The sequence below is a fragment of the Ursus americanus genome, chromosome 16, assembly GCF_024610735.1.
Source record: "Ursus americanus isolate L20-20 chromosome 16, mUrsAme1.1.p, whole genome shotgun sequence".
NCBI lineage: Eukaryota > Metazoa > Chordata > Mammalia > Carnivora > Ursidae > Ursus > Ursus americanus.
The window spans coordinates 6075433-6088788 of NC_142142.1; the positions used below are offsets into that span (position 1 = coordinate 6075433).

Genomic DNA, 13356 nt, shown 5'->3' on the forward strand with positions numbered 1-13356 from the left:
TCACTACATTTTTACTTCTAAACTGTTTATGTTGTTTTATTATCACTGAGAAACATCTCATACTTTTTCTTTAAAAGTTGAAGATATACAAATAGTAGTCTTAATTTTATGACTATGGGAATATACATAGTACATAATTATTGCATACCCAATTTATTTCCACAGTTCCTTAAATTTTCTTCAGTTTTTTAATTAATTTCATTTTTGAATTATTTTGCCCTCATCACCTTCTTATATTGTTTTAAATTTGCAAGCATTATGCAAATCTTAGACTTCCTATGTATTCCTCTAGACATGTATTAGAGCTCTCCCTCATGTTTTTCCAAACTAGACTTGATACCCTCTGGCTTGCTGCACATGTGACCTCCTGGGACTTACTTTAATTACATTATGGTTTTACACCACTTATTAGGGCTCATGTATTCCTCTTCTATTAATTCACTTGGTTTATTGGAAACCATCCTCAAATAACTTCTTAGGTGAAATTAATTATATCTAAGTACTTAGAAAACATTAGCTCTTTTGTCTTCTAAAGTCCTGTCTAGCTATTGCAATTTTTTACCCACATCTAATTTTATTTGCTTTGCAGTCAAACTTAGATTATTTTTAGATGTTCATTCATTTTTCTCTAAAATCACTTATCATTCTACTTTTATCACTACTGCTTTAAAATTTCACACCAATATGTTTAATAGAGATTTTTAAAAATTCATAATCCTGGGAACCCTTAATTCAAGACTTCCCATTGAACTGATAACATAGGTCTGACCTCCTGCATTAAGGTTTTTTTCTTTTTAATGTTATCCATCCTCATGTTTTGTTTTTGCTGGAGATTTTCTCATATGTTCACATTGAATCAAAGGCCTTTATACGTACTTTGACAACCTCCCCCCCAAAAGAATACATGGGTCACAGGGATTGCTGTGCCTTCTGTTCTCACAACTGTGGATTCTGCAGGATTAGAGGTAGTGATTCCCAAAGGTGATGTAGTCTTTGTTATAGCAATTGCATAGAGTTCAACTTCTCTGCCCACTAGTTCTAGTTCATCTTTCCCCACAGGTCTTTAACCTCAGAGCACTCTCCAAATACACTGCACACAAATATTCACCTTAGTGAGAACCCAACTGTGATACCATCACTAGCAAAGACAAGTACAAGTGACCTAAGAGTAAAAATAATTTGCATACATATCACAATAGAAGGCTATATTCTTTAATATAAAAAGCACTCCCACAAAGTAATAAAATTTTGACTGTTCTATATGACTATATGAAAACCCAAGTATAGGCACAAACATAAGGACCTTGGAAAACAAAATGTGACACTCCTCCAGAAAAGCCACATACAAACTCTCTGCAAGGGCAGGTGACAGAGGAACCAATTCTGCTGGATGCAATGGGTGAGGCCTCCTAGGGCAGGTCTCCTAGGGCATTAAACTGAAATGGCTAATTCATATGCAGAATGGCAATTCAGCTGAGCACTGCTTGAATTAATTCATTTAAAGACTTGTGGGCCTTTTATTCCTTCTGGAGAGTTTCCTGAGTTCTTATCCCCAGAGCCCTTTGTTATGCTAAAAGGGCATCCAGGTATAAGATTAGAATCAGACTGTCCTGAACAACCTTGTGCCTAACAACTAGGATTGGGGTGGCTTCACCTTGCATTCATTTCCTTTTTAACCTTAAAAGTGGCCAACACCTTGGTAAGTACCTGAAAACCTGCATGATCTTATCAGTCAATAACATTAAGATGCCTACCTTTTCCTCTGGCAAGCTAGCACACCTTTCCTGCTGAACACCTGCTTCAGTTTCAGGATATGCTCAGCACCTGAAGCTGTCTGGATGACACCATTCCGACTACATTAAACATCACTCTACCTTTAACTTAAAGAACATGATAAACAACCTTATTTAACGACTTCCATATAAATAGTAAACTTTATTTAAACTCCATCCTTTAAGGACATTCTGTGTCTGCTACTTAAACTGCGTTTTTTTATATTTTTGCAAAGTACAGAATTGGGTTGGGTAGGCCCTTCTGGGATGGAAACAACATACTGGAAGTGTTTCTGTACAGTGTTTTACTTTACTGTAGACTCTCCAAAAATGGCACACTTTCAAGCAAATAAAATAGCCCTTCCAGAGAGGTACAGCTTTATATATATATATATATATATATATATATATATATATATATATATATATATATATATCATCTCATTGAATTCTTTTTTTTAAATAAAGGTTTTATTTATTCATTTATTTGACAGAGAGAGAGAGAACACAAGCAGGGGAGCAGGAGAGGGAGAAGTTGGCTCCCCCCGAAGCAGGGAGCCCAATGCGGAGCTCGATCCCAGGACCCTGGGGTCAAGACCCGAGCCAAAGGTAATTGTTTAACCAACTCAGCCACCCAGGTGCCCTGGTATAGCATTTTCCAAAGAGAGATATGTATCTATATAGATTAGATGATAGATATAGATAGATAGAAAGATAGATAGATAGATAGATAGATAGATAGATAGATAGATAGATGATAGATGATATAGATAGACATATTAGTTTTGGAGAAGTAGAGGTTGATAGTGAAGAATAAAATAATGTGATCATTGAAAATGTTATTACTCCTTTTTTCTTGATTTATCAATAAACAAATTGTTTTATTATATTAAGAGAACAATATGTCAAAAAACAATGCCAAGTTATCTACAACCTATGAATTTTGGGAGAAATATAATATCTTTTATTATATAAGCCAAAACTTCCTAGGCATTTCTCTAATTGTCTCCTAAACATCTCATTTTTGAGGGGAATAAATGTCACTAAAATGTTTACAGACGACCCAGAGATGGAAGTGGTTTGGGTGGAGGAAAATGTATATAAGAATTTGGAGGTGGGGTTTAGTCTAGAAAATCCCTTCAGAAGGCAAGGAAAGTTTAAGGAGCAACAACGACCTAGAAAGAACTGAGGGTGGATTACAGTAATTGGAGTTTGAGATTGTAGAATAGACCAATCACAGAAAAGAAACAGTTAAGGGAAAAAAGGGAACATGAGTTTTTAGGAATTCTACATCATGACAACAGAAATGTTGTGACAAAGTGGTTGAAGGTGTATGTAAAGATAAGAATGGAACTACTAAGAAATGGCCTAAATAGTTCAGATCTGAGAGTTATTATCAAATTCCTCATGACAAAGATTGATGAAGAAACCTGCAATTAGTTTTAGTGTATTATAGACTAAATTGGTACATTAACTCATTATTTTCCCAAAAGCACATGATCAAACAATTCTCCAAAAAATCAACTTTTCCTGAACATAAGCTCTAACAGGTTACATTTTTAAATTGTATCTAAGTTTTGATGGAGAATTTTATTCAACATGGTGTGGTAAGCTGAATCAGGTATGTTCATTTGTACTCTATGCCAAACATTTAGTAATAATAAATAAAATTTAAAGATAATGAAAAGACATTGACATGCTCCTTAGATAGACAAGTAGAAAATACATGATAGATGATAGATAGATAGATAGATAGATAGATAGATAGTTAGATAGATAGAAAGATAGATAGATGATAGATAGATAATGATAGATGATAGATAGATAGATAGATAGATAGATAGATAGATAGATAGATATAGATAGATATGAGATACCATCTAAAAACATATAATGGTGTGTTGAAGCTGAATGCACAGATCATGTGGCTGCTGGTCTAGAGGCATATTGGTGACTGGCAGCTCAGCACCTGCCTGGGACTCAGCATGTTAGTGCTCCATATTTGACAAGGGACCAATATAAGTTACCCTGCTTGGTACATGAAGCTGTTAATCCACGTGGAGAGTGGAAATAGGTGTTGTCACAGCCCAAGTCTACTCCCCATAACAAGCCAGGTCTTGAGATAGTTGGTGGGTGGGGGGAATGAGAAGGGCAAAACTGTACTCAGCTCTCATTTGAAACAATATCCTTTTACCATTATAAAAAGACTTAGTACAGTTGACAAATGAGGAAGGAAGGAAGAGTCAACTGCTACATCTAATCATGGGGCATAAACAAAATAAATCATCAAACAGACAAGGAAATTTTCACTCAAGGTGAAATTATAAGTAAAATTCTAAAACATATATGCAGACTAACACTGACAAAGAAACTCTACAATCCCCCTGATGAAAAAAGAAAAACTAAACAATTTAAAAGAAGTTTTGAAGCAGGCATGCTTAAGATCCTCAAAACCTGAAGACAGCATAATAACAATAAAATCAATGAAAAATTGTGGGGGGATAGGTAGATATAAATTGAAAATAAAAATATAAATTGGAAAAGAAAAATAGAGTCATGAACTAAAACTCAATAGTTGGAATACATTTCAGACCAGCTACAAATGAAAACAGAATTAGTGAATAAGAAAGTAGTGCTGACCGGTGATGGGTAGTAAGGAGGGCACATATTGCATGGTGCACTGGGTGTTATACACAACTAATGAATCATCGAGCCTTACATCGAAAACCGGGATGTACTGTATGGTGACTAACATAATATAATAAAAAATCATTATTAAAAAAAAAAAAAAGACAGTAGTGCTGAAGAATGCACCAAAATGCAACAAAAACCAATGAAGTGTTGGAATATATGAAGCAATCTGACTAGGAAGTTAGACTGAGAAGTTTCAACATGCTCCAGCTAGATATATCGTTAGTAGGCAATGTTGAAAGTTATAATAGCAGAAGACATTCAAAATTGAAAAAAAAATACTTTTCAGTTTGAAAATATTAAGTTACGAGCAAAATAAGTGAATTGTAAATCTCCACCTGTGTACTGCATGTTGCACTGCAGAACATCAGTGATAATGAGAACAGCCTAAAGACTAGAAGAGGAGAAGAAAATCTTAAGTGAAAAGTATGAAAGACCATGTGCCAGCAAGAAACAGATGCACATGAGGAAGTCAAGTGAGCAGTGTCTAGTGAAGGAGTTCATTACAGAAGTGCATACATGGTTAAGGGGACAAAAGAAGGGAGGATACAAAAAGAGAACGGCCAGCATAGACAGGCTTATAATGGGCTTCTACAATAAAAATCTGCAGCATTCCTATACATGACCAGTAATCATTACGAAAAATAGAAAAATTAGAGAGAATAAATGATCCTTTAAATAATGGCAAAAATTGCATAAGGATTCTAAAAAATTTTTACAAAACATGTATAATCTCTGTAGAGAAAATAACCAAATGTGTTGGAGAGACATAGAAGATTTGAAGAAAGGAAAAAACCCATGTCTACATTAGAAGACATTATGTAAAAATATATTACTTTGTCTCTGAATTTTATGTAATTATTTGAAATTTTAAGAGTATGTAAGTTATAATATTCACATTAAAAAGTGAAAGCATCAAATTCTCAAATTGGAAAAGAGACACCTGTATAATTATCCTAGTTGACCAATCCGTCCTTGTATAGAACTTATACCTATTATAACTTGTATCTGTTGTAAGATTCAATTTTGATATGAATCTATTTTCCTTTTCTCTCAGTTATTGTTTTCAGTTGGTTATTGATGACTCCTCTTCCTATCTTTCTCCATTTGGGTTTATATCTAAGAATTCTGTGCATATCACGTGGATTCACAAGATCTCTATGAGTGCAATTGGATAGAGTCAGGCATCTGCCAGTCTATTTGCAGCATTGCAGGAAGCCTCTCCCAAGCTTCTCATCTTGATTCTCTCACTTACCCAGCATGTCTACCTTCAACACATCTGAAAATGAAGTCTCTATCTTCTTCTTGACTGGGATCCCAGGGACGGAGCATGCCCACATTTGGGTCTCCATCCCTATTTGCCTCATGTACCTTGTTGCCATTCTGGGGAACTGTACCATTCTGTTTTTCATAAAATCGGAACCATCTCTGCATGAACCCATGTACTATTTTCTCTCCATGTTGGCTCTCTCTGACCTAGGACTGTCCCTTTCTTCTCTCCCTACTATGATAAGGATATTCTTGTTCAATGCTCCAGGAATTTCCCCTGATGCCTGCTTTGTCCAAGAGTTTTTCATTCATGGCTTCTCAGCTATGGAATCATCAGTTCTTCTCATCATGTCTTTGGATCGTTTTATTGCCATCTGCCACCCTCTGAGATACACCTCCATCCTGACCAGTGCCAGAGTCATCAACATCGGGCTTGCTTTTTCTCTGAAAAATGTTTTGTTGATCCTCCCTTTCCCTTTCACTCTAAAACATCTAAGATACTGTAAGAAGAGCCTCCTTTCCCATTCCTACTGCCTCCATCAGGATGTCATGAAGCTGGCCTGCTCTGACAACAAGGTCAATGTCATCTATGGCTTATTTGTGGCTGTCACAGGCATCCTAGACTTAACATTTATTTTCATGTCCTACATGATGATATTGAAAGCGGTTTTGAGGATAGCATCACAGAAGCAAAGGCTCAAGGTCCTCAACACCTGCGTTTCCCACATCTGCGCTGTGCTCATTTTCTATGTCCCCATTATCTCCCTAGCTGTTATCTACCGGTTTGCCAAACACAGCCCCGCACTCATTAGGATCCTCATGGCTGATGGTTTCCTCTTGGTACCTCCACTGATGAACCCCATTGTATACTGCGTGAAAAGCCAACAGATAAGAAATAGGATTTTAGGGAAGCTGGGTCAGAAACACAACTGACAGGGATGCTTAACCGCACTGCAAACCCGATCAGAACATGACACAGAACAAGCAGAACAACTCAGTAAGGACTCACACCATGTATTAACTGCTTTACAATATCATCTTTCAACACATTATTTAAGACTGAAGAATCAGCCTTGCAAATATGTTGGTTTAGGATTTCGGATTAGGGCTCAGACATAAACATAAAATGTATTCTAAGGTTCCGTTTTCACCCAGCTTGCTTTAACCAGCCTTAAGAGCACAGTATATGCTTGCCATTATCGTACTTAAAGTAATATTCTATACATTCATTTGAGAATTAACAGTATACATTTATGTGGGTAGTGATCAGAAGTGACAGAGGATTGTCTCTTCATTTAAAATAGTCTTCTTAGTCCTCTTCAACTTATAGTTTCCACTTTTATGAAATATGCTTATGTGCTCGGGAACTAAAATTGTAATGGGCAGGGATACGTGCATACATGAAACCAATAAAACGACAAATATACACACATGCAGAGTTTACGAAAATATAAGAATTTAAGTCATTCACTCATTTCATTTATTTCAGTATTTCCTTCCTGAGCATTAAAATATCACTGTCTATGTTATGCAGAATAAAAAGTTTCCTGTCTTCTAGGTTTCTATGGGAGTTCTACCTAATCCCAGAACTCATTATACTGTATAAGATTTGCCTTTCTCCCATGGAAGAATGTAAACCCTGATTAGACTAATTTTCAAAAAAGGTAAAACTACAGCTCTCGCAAAGACATAAAATGAACATCCACTAGAGATCTAATGTAATTCATCTTTTTTTTTGTAGCCTGCACACCCAGCATGGAGCCCAAAGTGGGGCTTGAACTCACAACCCTGAGATCAATACCTGAACTGAGATCAAGGGTCAGATGCTCAACCAACTGTGAGCCACCCAGGTGGCCCAAATTTAACTCACTTTTAATGAAAGAACCAGGCAAATGATACAACCAGTTCAAAGGAGACCCCATATAAAAGATACATTTATGGATAGGAATATTAGTATTAATTTGCAAATGAATTTTACAAACAGCCTCTTCCACTTCGTGGGACACATGCTTATTGACTTTCTACCAGACAGAATTTATTTGCAGGTCTACCTACACGAGATACTTTGCTGCTATTAGTATCTACAACTTAGAGTCGGAAAAGAGCTCAAAGGCATTGAAAACACCAAGTTCACATGCTCAGAATCAGATAACCCATAACAATGTGTTCTCAGCAATGCAGTTTTCCACCGAAGCACCTGCTCCTCTGTAATCTCCCCCACTTTAAATACATTCTAAGTTCAACGGAAGATTTTTTTTCCTGATCACAAAATAAGGCTTTCCTTTGATTTTACCTCGTTATTTACACAGATGCAGAAAGAATGGTAATATACCAAATGGGCATTCTTAAGTTTTCAGTGCTGGAGATTTCTATACAGAATCAGTGTAGATGTTCAAAAGTTGCTATCACATGCTGTATCCAGGATAGGGAGTTACAACCAAGAAATTGTCTTTGTCAAACTACTCCTTCACGTATCTATACATTTGGGCAATATTTTCTTTTCTCAGACTCCCCAAAACATCCCAGGATCCTAGTCTGCCATGGAAGTGACCTCCTTTAACAGCTTTAAGAGCTATGCCTTTGAGTCAAGTAACAGGCTACTTTACTTGAGAGAGCTTTGTCAGCACAGAGTTTATACAATTGGAGCTCCCTAAAAGTCACTAGTCATACTTGATAAAATGAGCAACATTTTCAAGTATGACATTGTAGGAAAGGACTTGGTTGCATAACCAATTCTTCAAATTATATCTTAAGTAAAAAGAGGACAGGTTCTTATTGCACCCAGGCAAGTACACATTGTCATGAAAAGAAACACACTTGGGGCACCTGGGTGGCTCAATCAGTTGAGCATCTGCCTTCAGCTCAGCTCATGATTCCAGGATCCTGGGATCAAGCCCCACGTCAGGCTCTCCACTCAGCGGGGAGTCTGCTTCTCCCTCTCCTTCTGCCTGTCGCTCCCCTTGCTTGTGCTCTCTCTCTCTCTCTCTGTCAAATGAATCAATAAAATATTTTTTTAAAAAAAGAAACACACTCACGTTTCTGAACTCTGAGGAGTCAATGACAATTGGCTATAACCTCAAAATGTTTCATTTCATTTAACAAAAGCAGAATCCACTGGATTATTATTGGTGAAAAAAGCTTAAGAAAAGGAAAAAAAATCCTCCTTATATATTCAGAAAATAGAACATAAGATGACATCAACAATATTCCAAACAAACATAATAGGATGTTACCCATCAGTTCATTCAGTGCTGTGCAATTAATTCTTGTTCTCCTGGATCTTAGGTTAACAGTCTCATAAAGCTATCATCTATTGACTGAAAAGAGTCCTGGAAATCACCACTCAACCCACTGGAATAGTCTGAAATTTACCCGAGTCTATTCTTTGCAGTTTGAAGTACTTGGTGCAGGACTTTCCCACAAGCTCTGGTTGGGTCTTTTTCTACTGAGGACAAAATTCTGGTCTGTTGCTAATTGCAGAGCTTTCATGAATCTATCAAATAAAACCGGTCATTGCTTTAAGATACTTAAGCTAATGTAAAAGTGTTACATTAATCTTAAAATGGCCATTGTGAATTTTACTTACACCATTCAAATATAAAAAGTCTCAAAAACTCATAATACATATAATACAACTGATAAGTAAATTCAGTTGTTTCCATTACAAGCAAGATAATAAAACTATTACCAAAAAAGTTTTAAAAAAATGTCTCTAAGGATGATGATATATCCTATACATAAGTACAGTGAATGTTACATCTGTTGTATACAAATCAGTAAGCATGATTTTTACAGTGAAAACAATACTGATATAGAACAGAATAATCATGGAAAATAATTTACATAACATACCAACAACACACCAACACTATACCATGAATATCAAGGGAAGAGATTCAGTGAATCTGGGGTAGCCCTAGAAATCTCTACGTTTATAAAATTCCACAGCAAAGCCTGAGTGCAGTTGAAAACTACCATCTTTCCGCCGCCCTCAGTTTGTCGAGGAAAAGGAGGTGGGTGGGGGAATGGGGAACTCTGCAATGGGCACTGAGGAGGGCACATGATGTGATGAGCACTGGGTGTAATACACAACTAATGAATCATTGAACATTATATAAAAAACTAATGATGTACTATACGTTGGCTAATTGAATTTAAATAAATAAATAAATAAATAAATAAATAAATAAATAAATAAATAAATAAAACGCATTTCTATGTTCTTAAAAAAAAACTTCCATCTTTGCAAATGCTGGATGAAAATTAAATTTTCAAAACCTTGTCAATTTGCAGAAGGAAACACGTATCAGTTTACGGCAGTAAAGTTCACTGGAGGAGACGCACACATAAAGGCATAGGTATCATACACCGTGAAACTGTTCTGAGTATTCACATAATTCTCTTGATCTTTGAAGACAGGAGCATATTCTGCCAGAGGAAGCACGGGAGGCTTAAGGGGTGTTTTGCTCAAAGGATTAATTCTCATTTTCAGGGGTTGGATGACTCTCCAGGGCTCCAGTCCCCTTTGAGTTTTCACCTACAGGGAGTTTCTTTTTCTCTGGGTCCAGCCTGCTGAGTTGGAACCCTGGACATCTTCTGGGCCAACAGAAAAGCAGCAAGGAGGCAGGACTAGACTCTGCAGGTCAGGATAGACTGTTGTGCCTACAGAGCAGTGAAATTCTGGTGACTGCATGCCACCTCCATTTCCTCTTTACTCTGACATGTGAGTCCAACGACTTTCCAACTTACTGGTAAGCTTTCTGATGTTCTTAGCTACCACTTGCCTTTGCACCAGCTCAAGCAAAAAATTCACGTAGTATCTGCCTGGCTGTAGTTGCTGAGTGGTTAGGATGGATGCCATTACCCTAACTCTCTAAAAAGTCCAACAATTCCATAAATGCATGGTAGAAGTCCAGACTCCTTCTAAATGATAGCAGTCACCCAAGTGCTAGGCCAGAGCCAGGGACCAAGCAGAGAGAGAAATTCAAAGCCAGGTGCTTGAACCTGGCTGGCCCTGGGGTGGCATGTTTGCTGAATGGTGGAGTTATTGTCGTGCAGATATAAGAGACCTCTGAGTTTGCAGAGGGCATCCATGGGAGGCAGTACGGACTACATGGAGTTACTTTCTCCGTAGTCTGTCCTATGTCCACACCCTTCTTCATAGTTTTAAATATCTGCTTTGCATTTTCTCTCTCATGATGAATAGAAAGCAGTCTATGATTCTAACAAAAAACTATGAGTTCACGGATTTTAAGGAATGGTGTGAAGGTGAGTTTTGTATAAATTCCATTTAATCATTTAATTTGTACATAGTGGCCTCTAAATGGAGGGTATAATTTTTCATTCCTTTAGTATGTCAGTGGATATCAAATGATATCTGCTTATATGAGAGCCAAGGAAGCCAGAAAGACAAAGAGCGCCAATGATATCACAGAGACACAACCTCAGGTGACAAAATCTTACCACCTAAGTTTCCTTCAAGACTTTGATTGTTTGAGTTATTTTCTGTTTTAGCTCCATAATGTATTTTGAGATAATTTTTGTACAAGATGTGAGATAGGGTCTACCTTCATTCTTTTAGATGTGGATATTAAGCCTTGCTAGCCCCATTTTTGAAAGAACACTGTTTTAAAAAATTAATATTCTTTAATAACTACAAATGCAATTGTGATGTCCTTCTTTGCTCTATATTTCTCCAAACAGTCTTCAGACTAAAGGCAGGACTCTCCTTTAAAAAGTTGCTACAGGAAACAGAGGCTGTGAAATTTACTGCTTCCCTCATTCATGATGACTTCAGGAAAAGCACTTAAAATATTTAAAATATCTATCTGCTGGCATTTACTCGTGCAGATTAATATGCATTCATGTCTCTTGATATCCTATCGATATGGGTCGTGCTATTACTCCTAATAAGATAGTTTAAAATATATTGTTTCAGTCCAAGAATTCTTATACAAAAGAGCTGCAATCCCAAGATTTCATACCAATGTTTAAAGCATACACATTTGAACTAATCTATTCATGCCATTGCAGGAAGGCTTTTCTGAGATCTATATTCTGATCCCCTCATATTACTATACACAAATTAAATGATCCCCTCACGTTCATTCTTTAACACCTCGGAAGTGGCAATCTCTACCTTCTTCCTCGTTGGGATCCCAGGCATGGAGCATGCTCACATTTGGGTCTCCATCCCCATTTGCTTCGTGTACCTCCTTGCCATCTTGGGGAACTGCACCATCCTCTTTTTCATAAAAACAGAGACCTCTCTGCATGAGCCTATGTATTATTTCCTCTCCATGCTGGCCTTTTCTGACCTGGGACTGTCCATCTCCTCCCTTCCAACCATGCTGAGAATCTTCTTGTTCAATGCCACTGGAATTTCTCCCGATGCCTGCTTTGCCCAGGAGTTCTTCATTCATGGATTCTCAGCTATGGAGGCATCAGTACTTTTAATCATGTCCATCGATCGCTTGATAGCCATCTACAGTCCTCTCAGATATACCTCCATCCTGACCAGTGCCAGAGTCATTAAAGTTGGCCTCGTATTTGCTGCATTATGTATTATGTTGGTTCTCCCTTTCCCCTTTATTCTAAAGAGACTGAAATTCTGTAGGAAAAGCCTTCTATCCCACTCCTACTGTCTCCACCAGGATGTCATGAAGCTGGCCTGTTCTGACAACAAGGTCAATGTCATCTATGGACTATTTGTGGCTCTTACATCTTTATTGTACTTGGTGTGCATTTCTGTGTCTTATATGTTGATCTTGAAGATTGTTCTGGGCATTGCCTCACACAAGGGCCGCCTCAAGGTTCTCAACACTTGCATCTCCCACATCTGTGCTGTGTTCATCTTCTATGTGCCCATTGTCACCTTGGCCGCCCTTCACCGCTTTGCCAAAAATGCTTCCCCAGTTATTAGGGTCATCATAGCTGATACCTTCCTTCTGGTTCCCCCTCTAATGAATCCCATTGTGTACTCTGTGAAGAGTCAGCAGATTAGAAATCGGATCCAGGCAAAATTATGTGAGAAACAAGGTTGAGGAGCAATTTCTGCCACGATGAAAGCTCAACTCAGCAATTTCTGAACAGCTATAGAAACCTGAAGATGGTAATGACAGAATAGAGACTGAGCACAAAGAGACACATTGCCTGTACTCAGTGGGCCCATCAAATGTCTAGTTATGGATTTAATTAAGCAACAACATAATCTAGATTAGATGTTTTAGGAGTCAGGATTGGGGTTCTTGTCTTCTTATAGCTAAGTGTCCCATCTCCTTTCTGATTCTTATCTCTCTGTGCACCCAGGTATCTTTCAATCTTAGCCATAGTAGTGCAGTCCTAATTAGATTTAAAAGATTTTTAAAATATCATTCTAAACAAAAATAGAAAAGAGTAAAATAACATGTTCATAGCTTTTTCTAAAAAATATTTTTTATTTATTTATTTGACAGAGATAGAGACAGCCAGCGAGAGAGGGAACACAAGCAGGGGGAGTGGGAAAGGAAGAAGCAGGCTCATAGCGGAGGAGCCTGATGTGGGGCTCGATCCCACAACACTGGGATCACGCCCTGAGAAGGAGGCAGACGCTTAACCACTGTGCCACCCAGGAGCCCCATGTTCA

The 13356-nt window shown here is 37.5% G+C and overlaps 2 protein-coding genes across 2 annotated transcripts; both read left to right on the forward strand.

Moving 5' to 3' along the window:
- The first annotated feature begins 5723 nt into the window (after positions 1-5723).
- Positions 5724-6665, forward strand: LOC123782613 (olfactory receptor 51A7-like). Its single transcript, XM_045782864.1, has one exon. The coding sequence runs from the start codon at positions 5724-5726 to the stop codon at positions 6663-6665; it is 942 nt and encodes a 313-aa protein (XP_045638820.1).
- Positions 6666-11881: 5216 nt separating this feature from the next.
- On the forward strand, positions 11882-12775 carry LOC123782598 (olfactory receptor 51A7-like). The gene has a single exon (XM_045782848.2). The coding sequence runs from the start codon at positions 11897-11899 to the stop codon at positions 12773-12775; it is 879 nt and encodes a 292-aa protein (XP_045638804.2). The 5' UTR covers positions 11882-11896.
- The last annotated feature ends 581 nt before the right edge of the window (positions 12776-13356 follow it).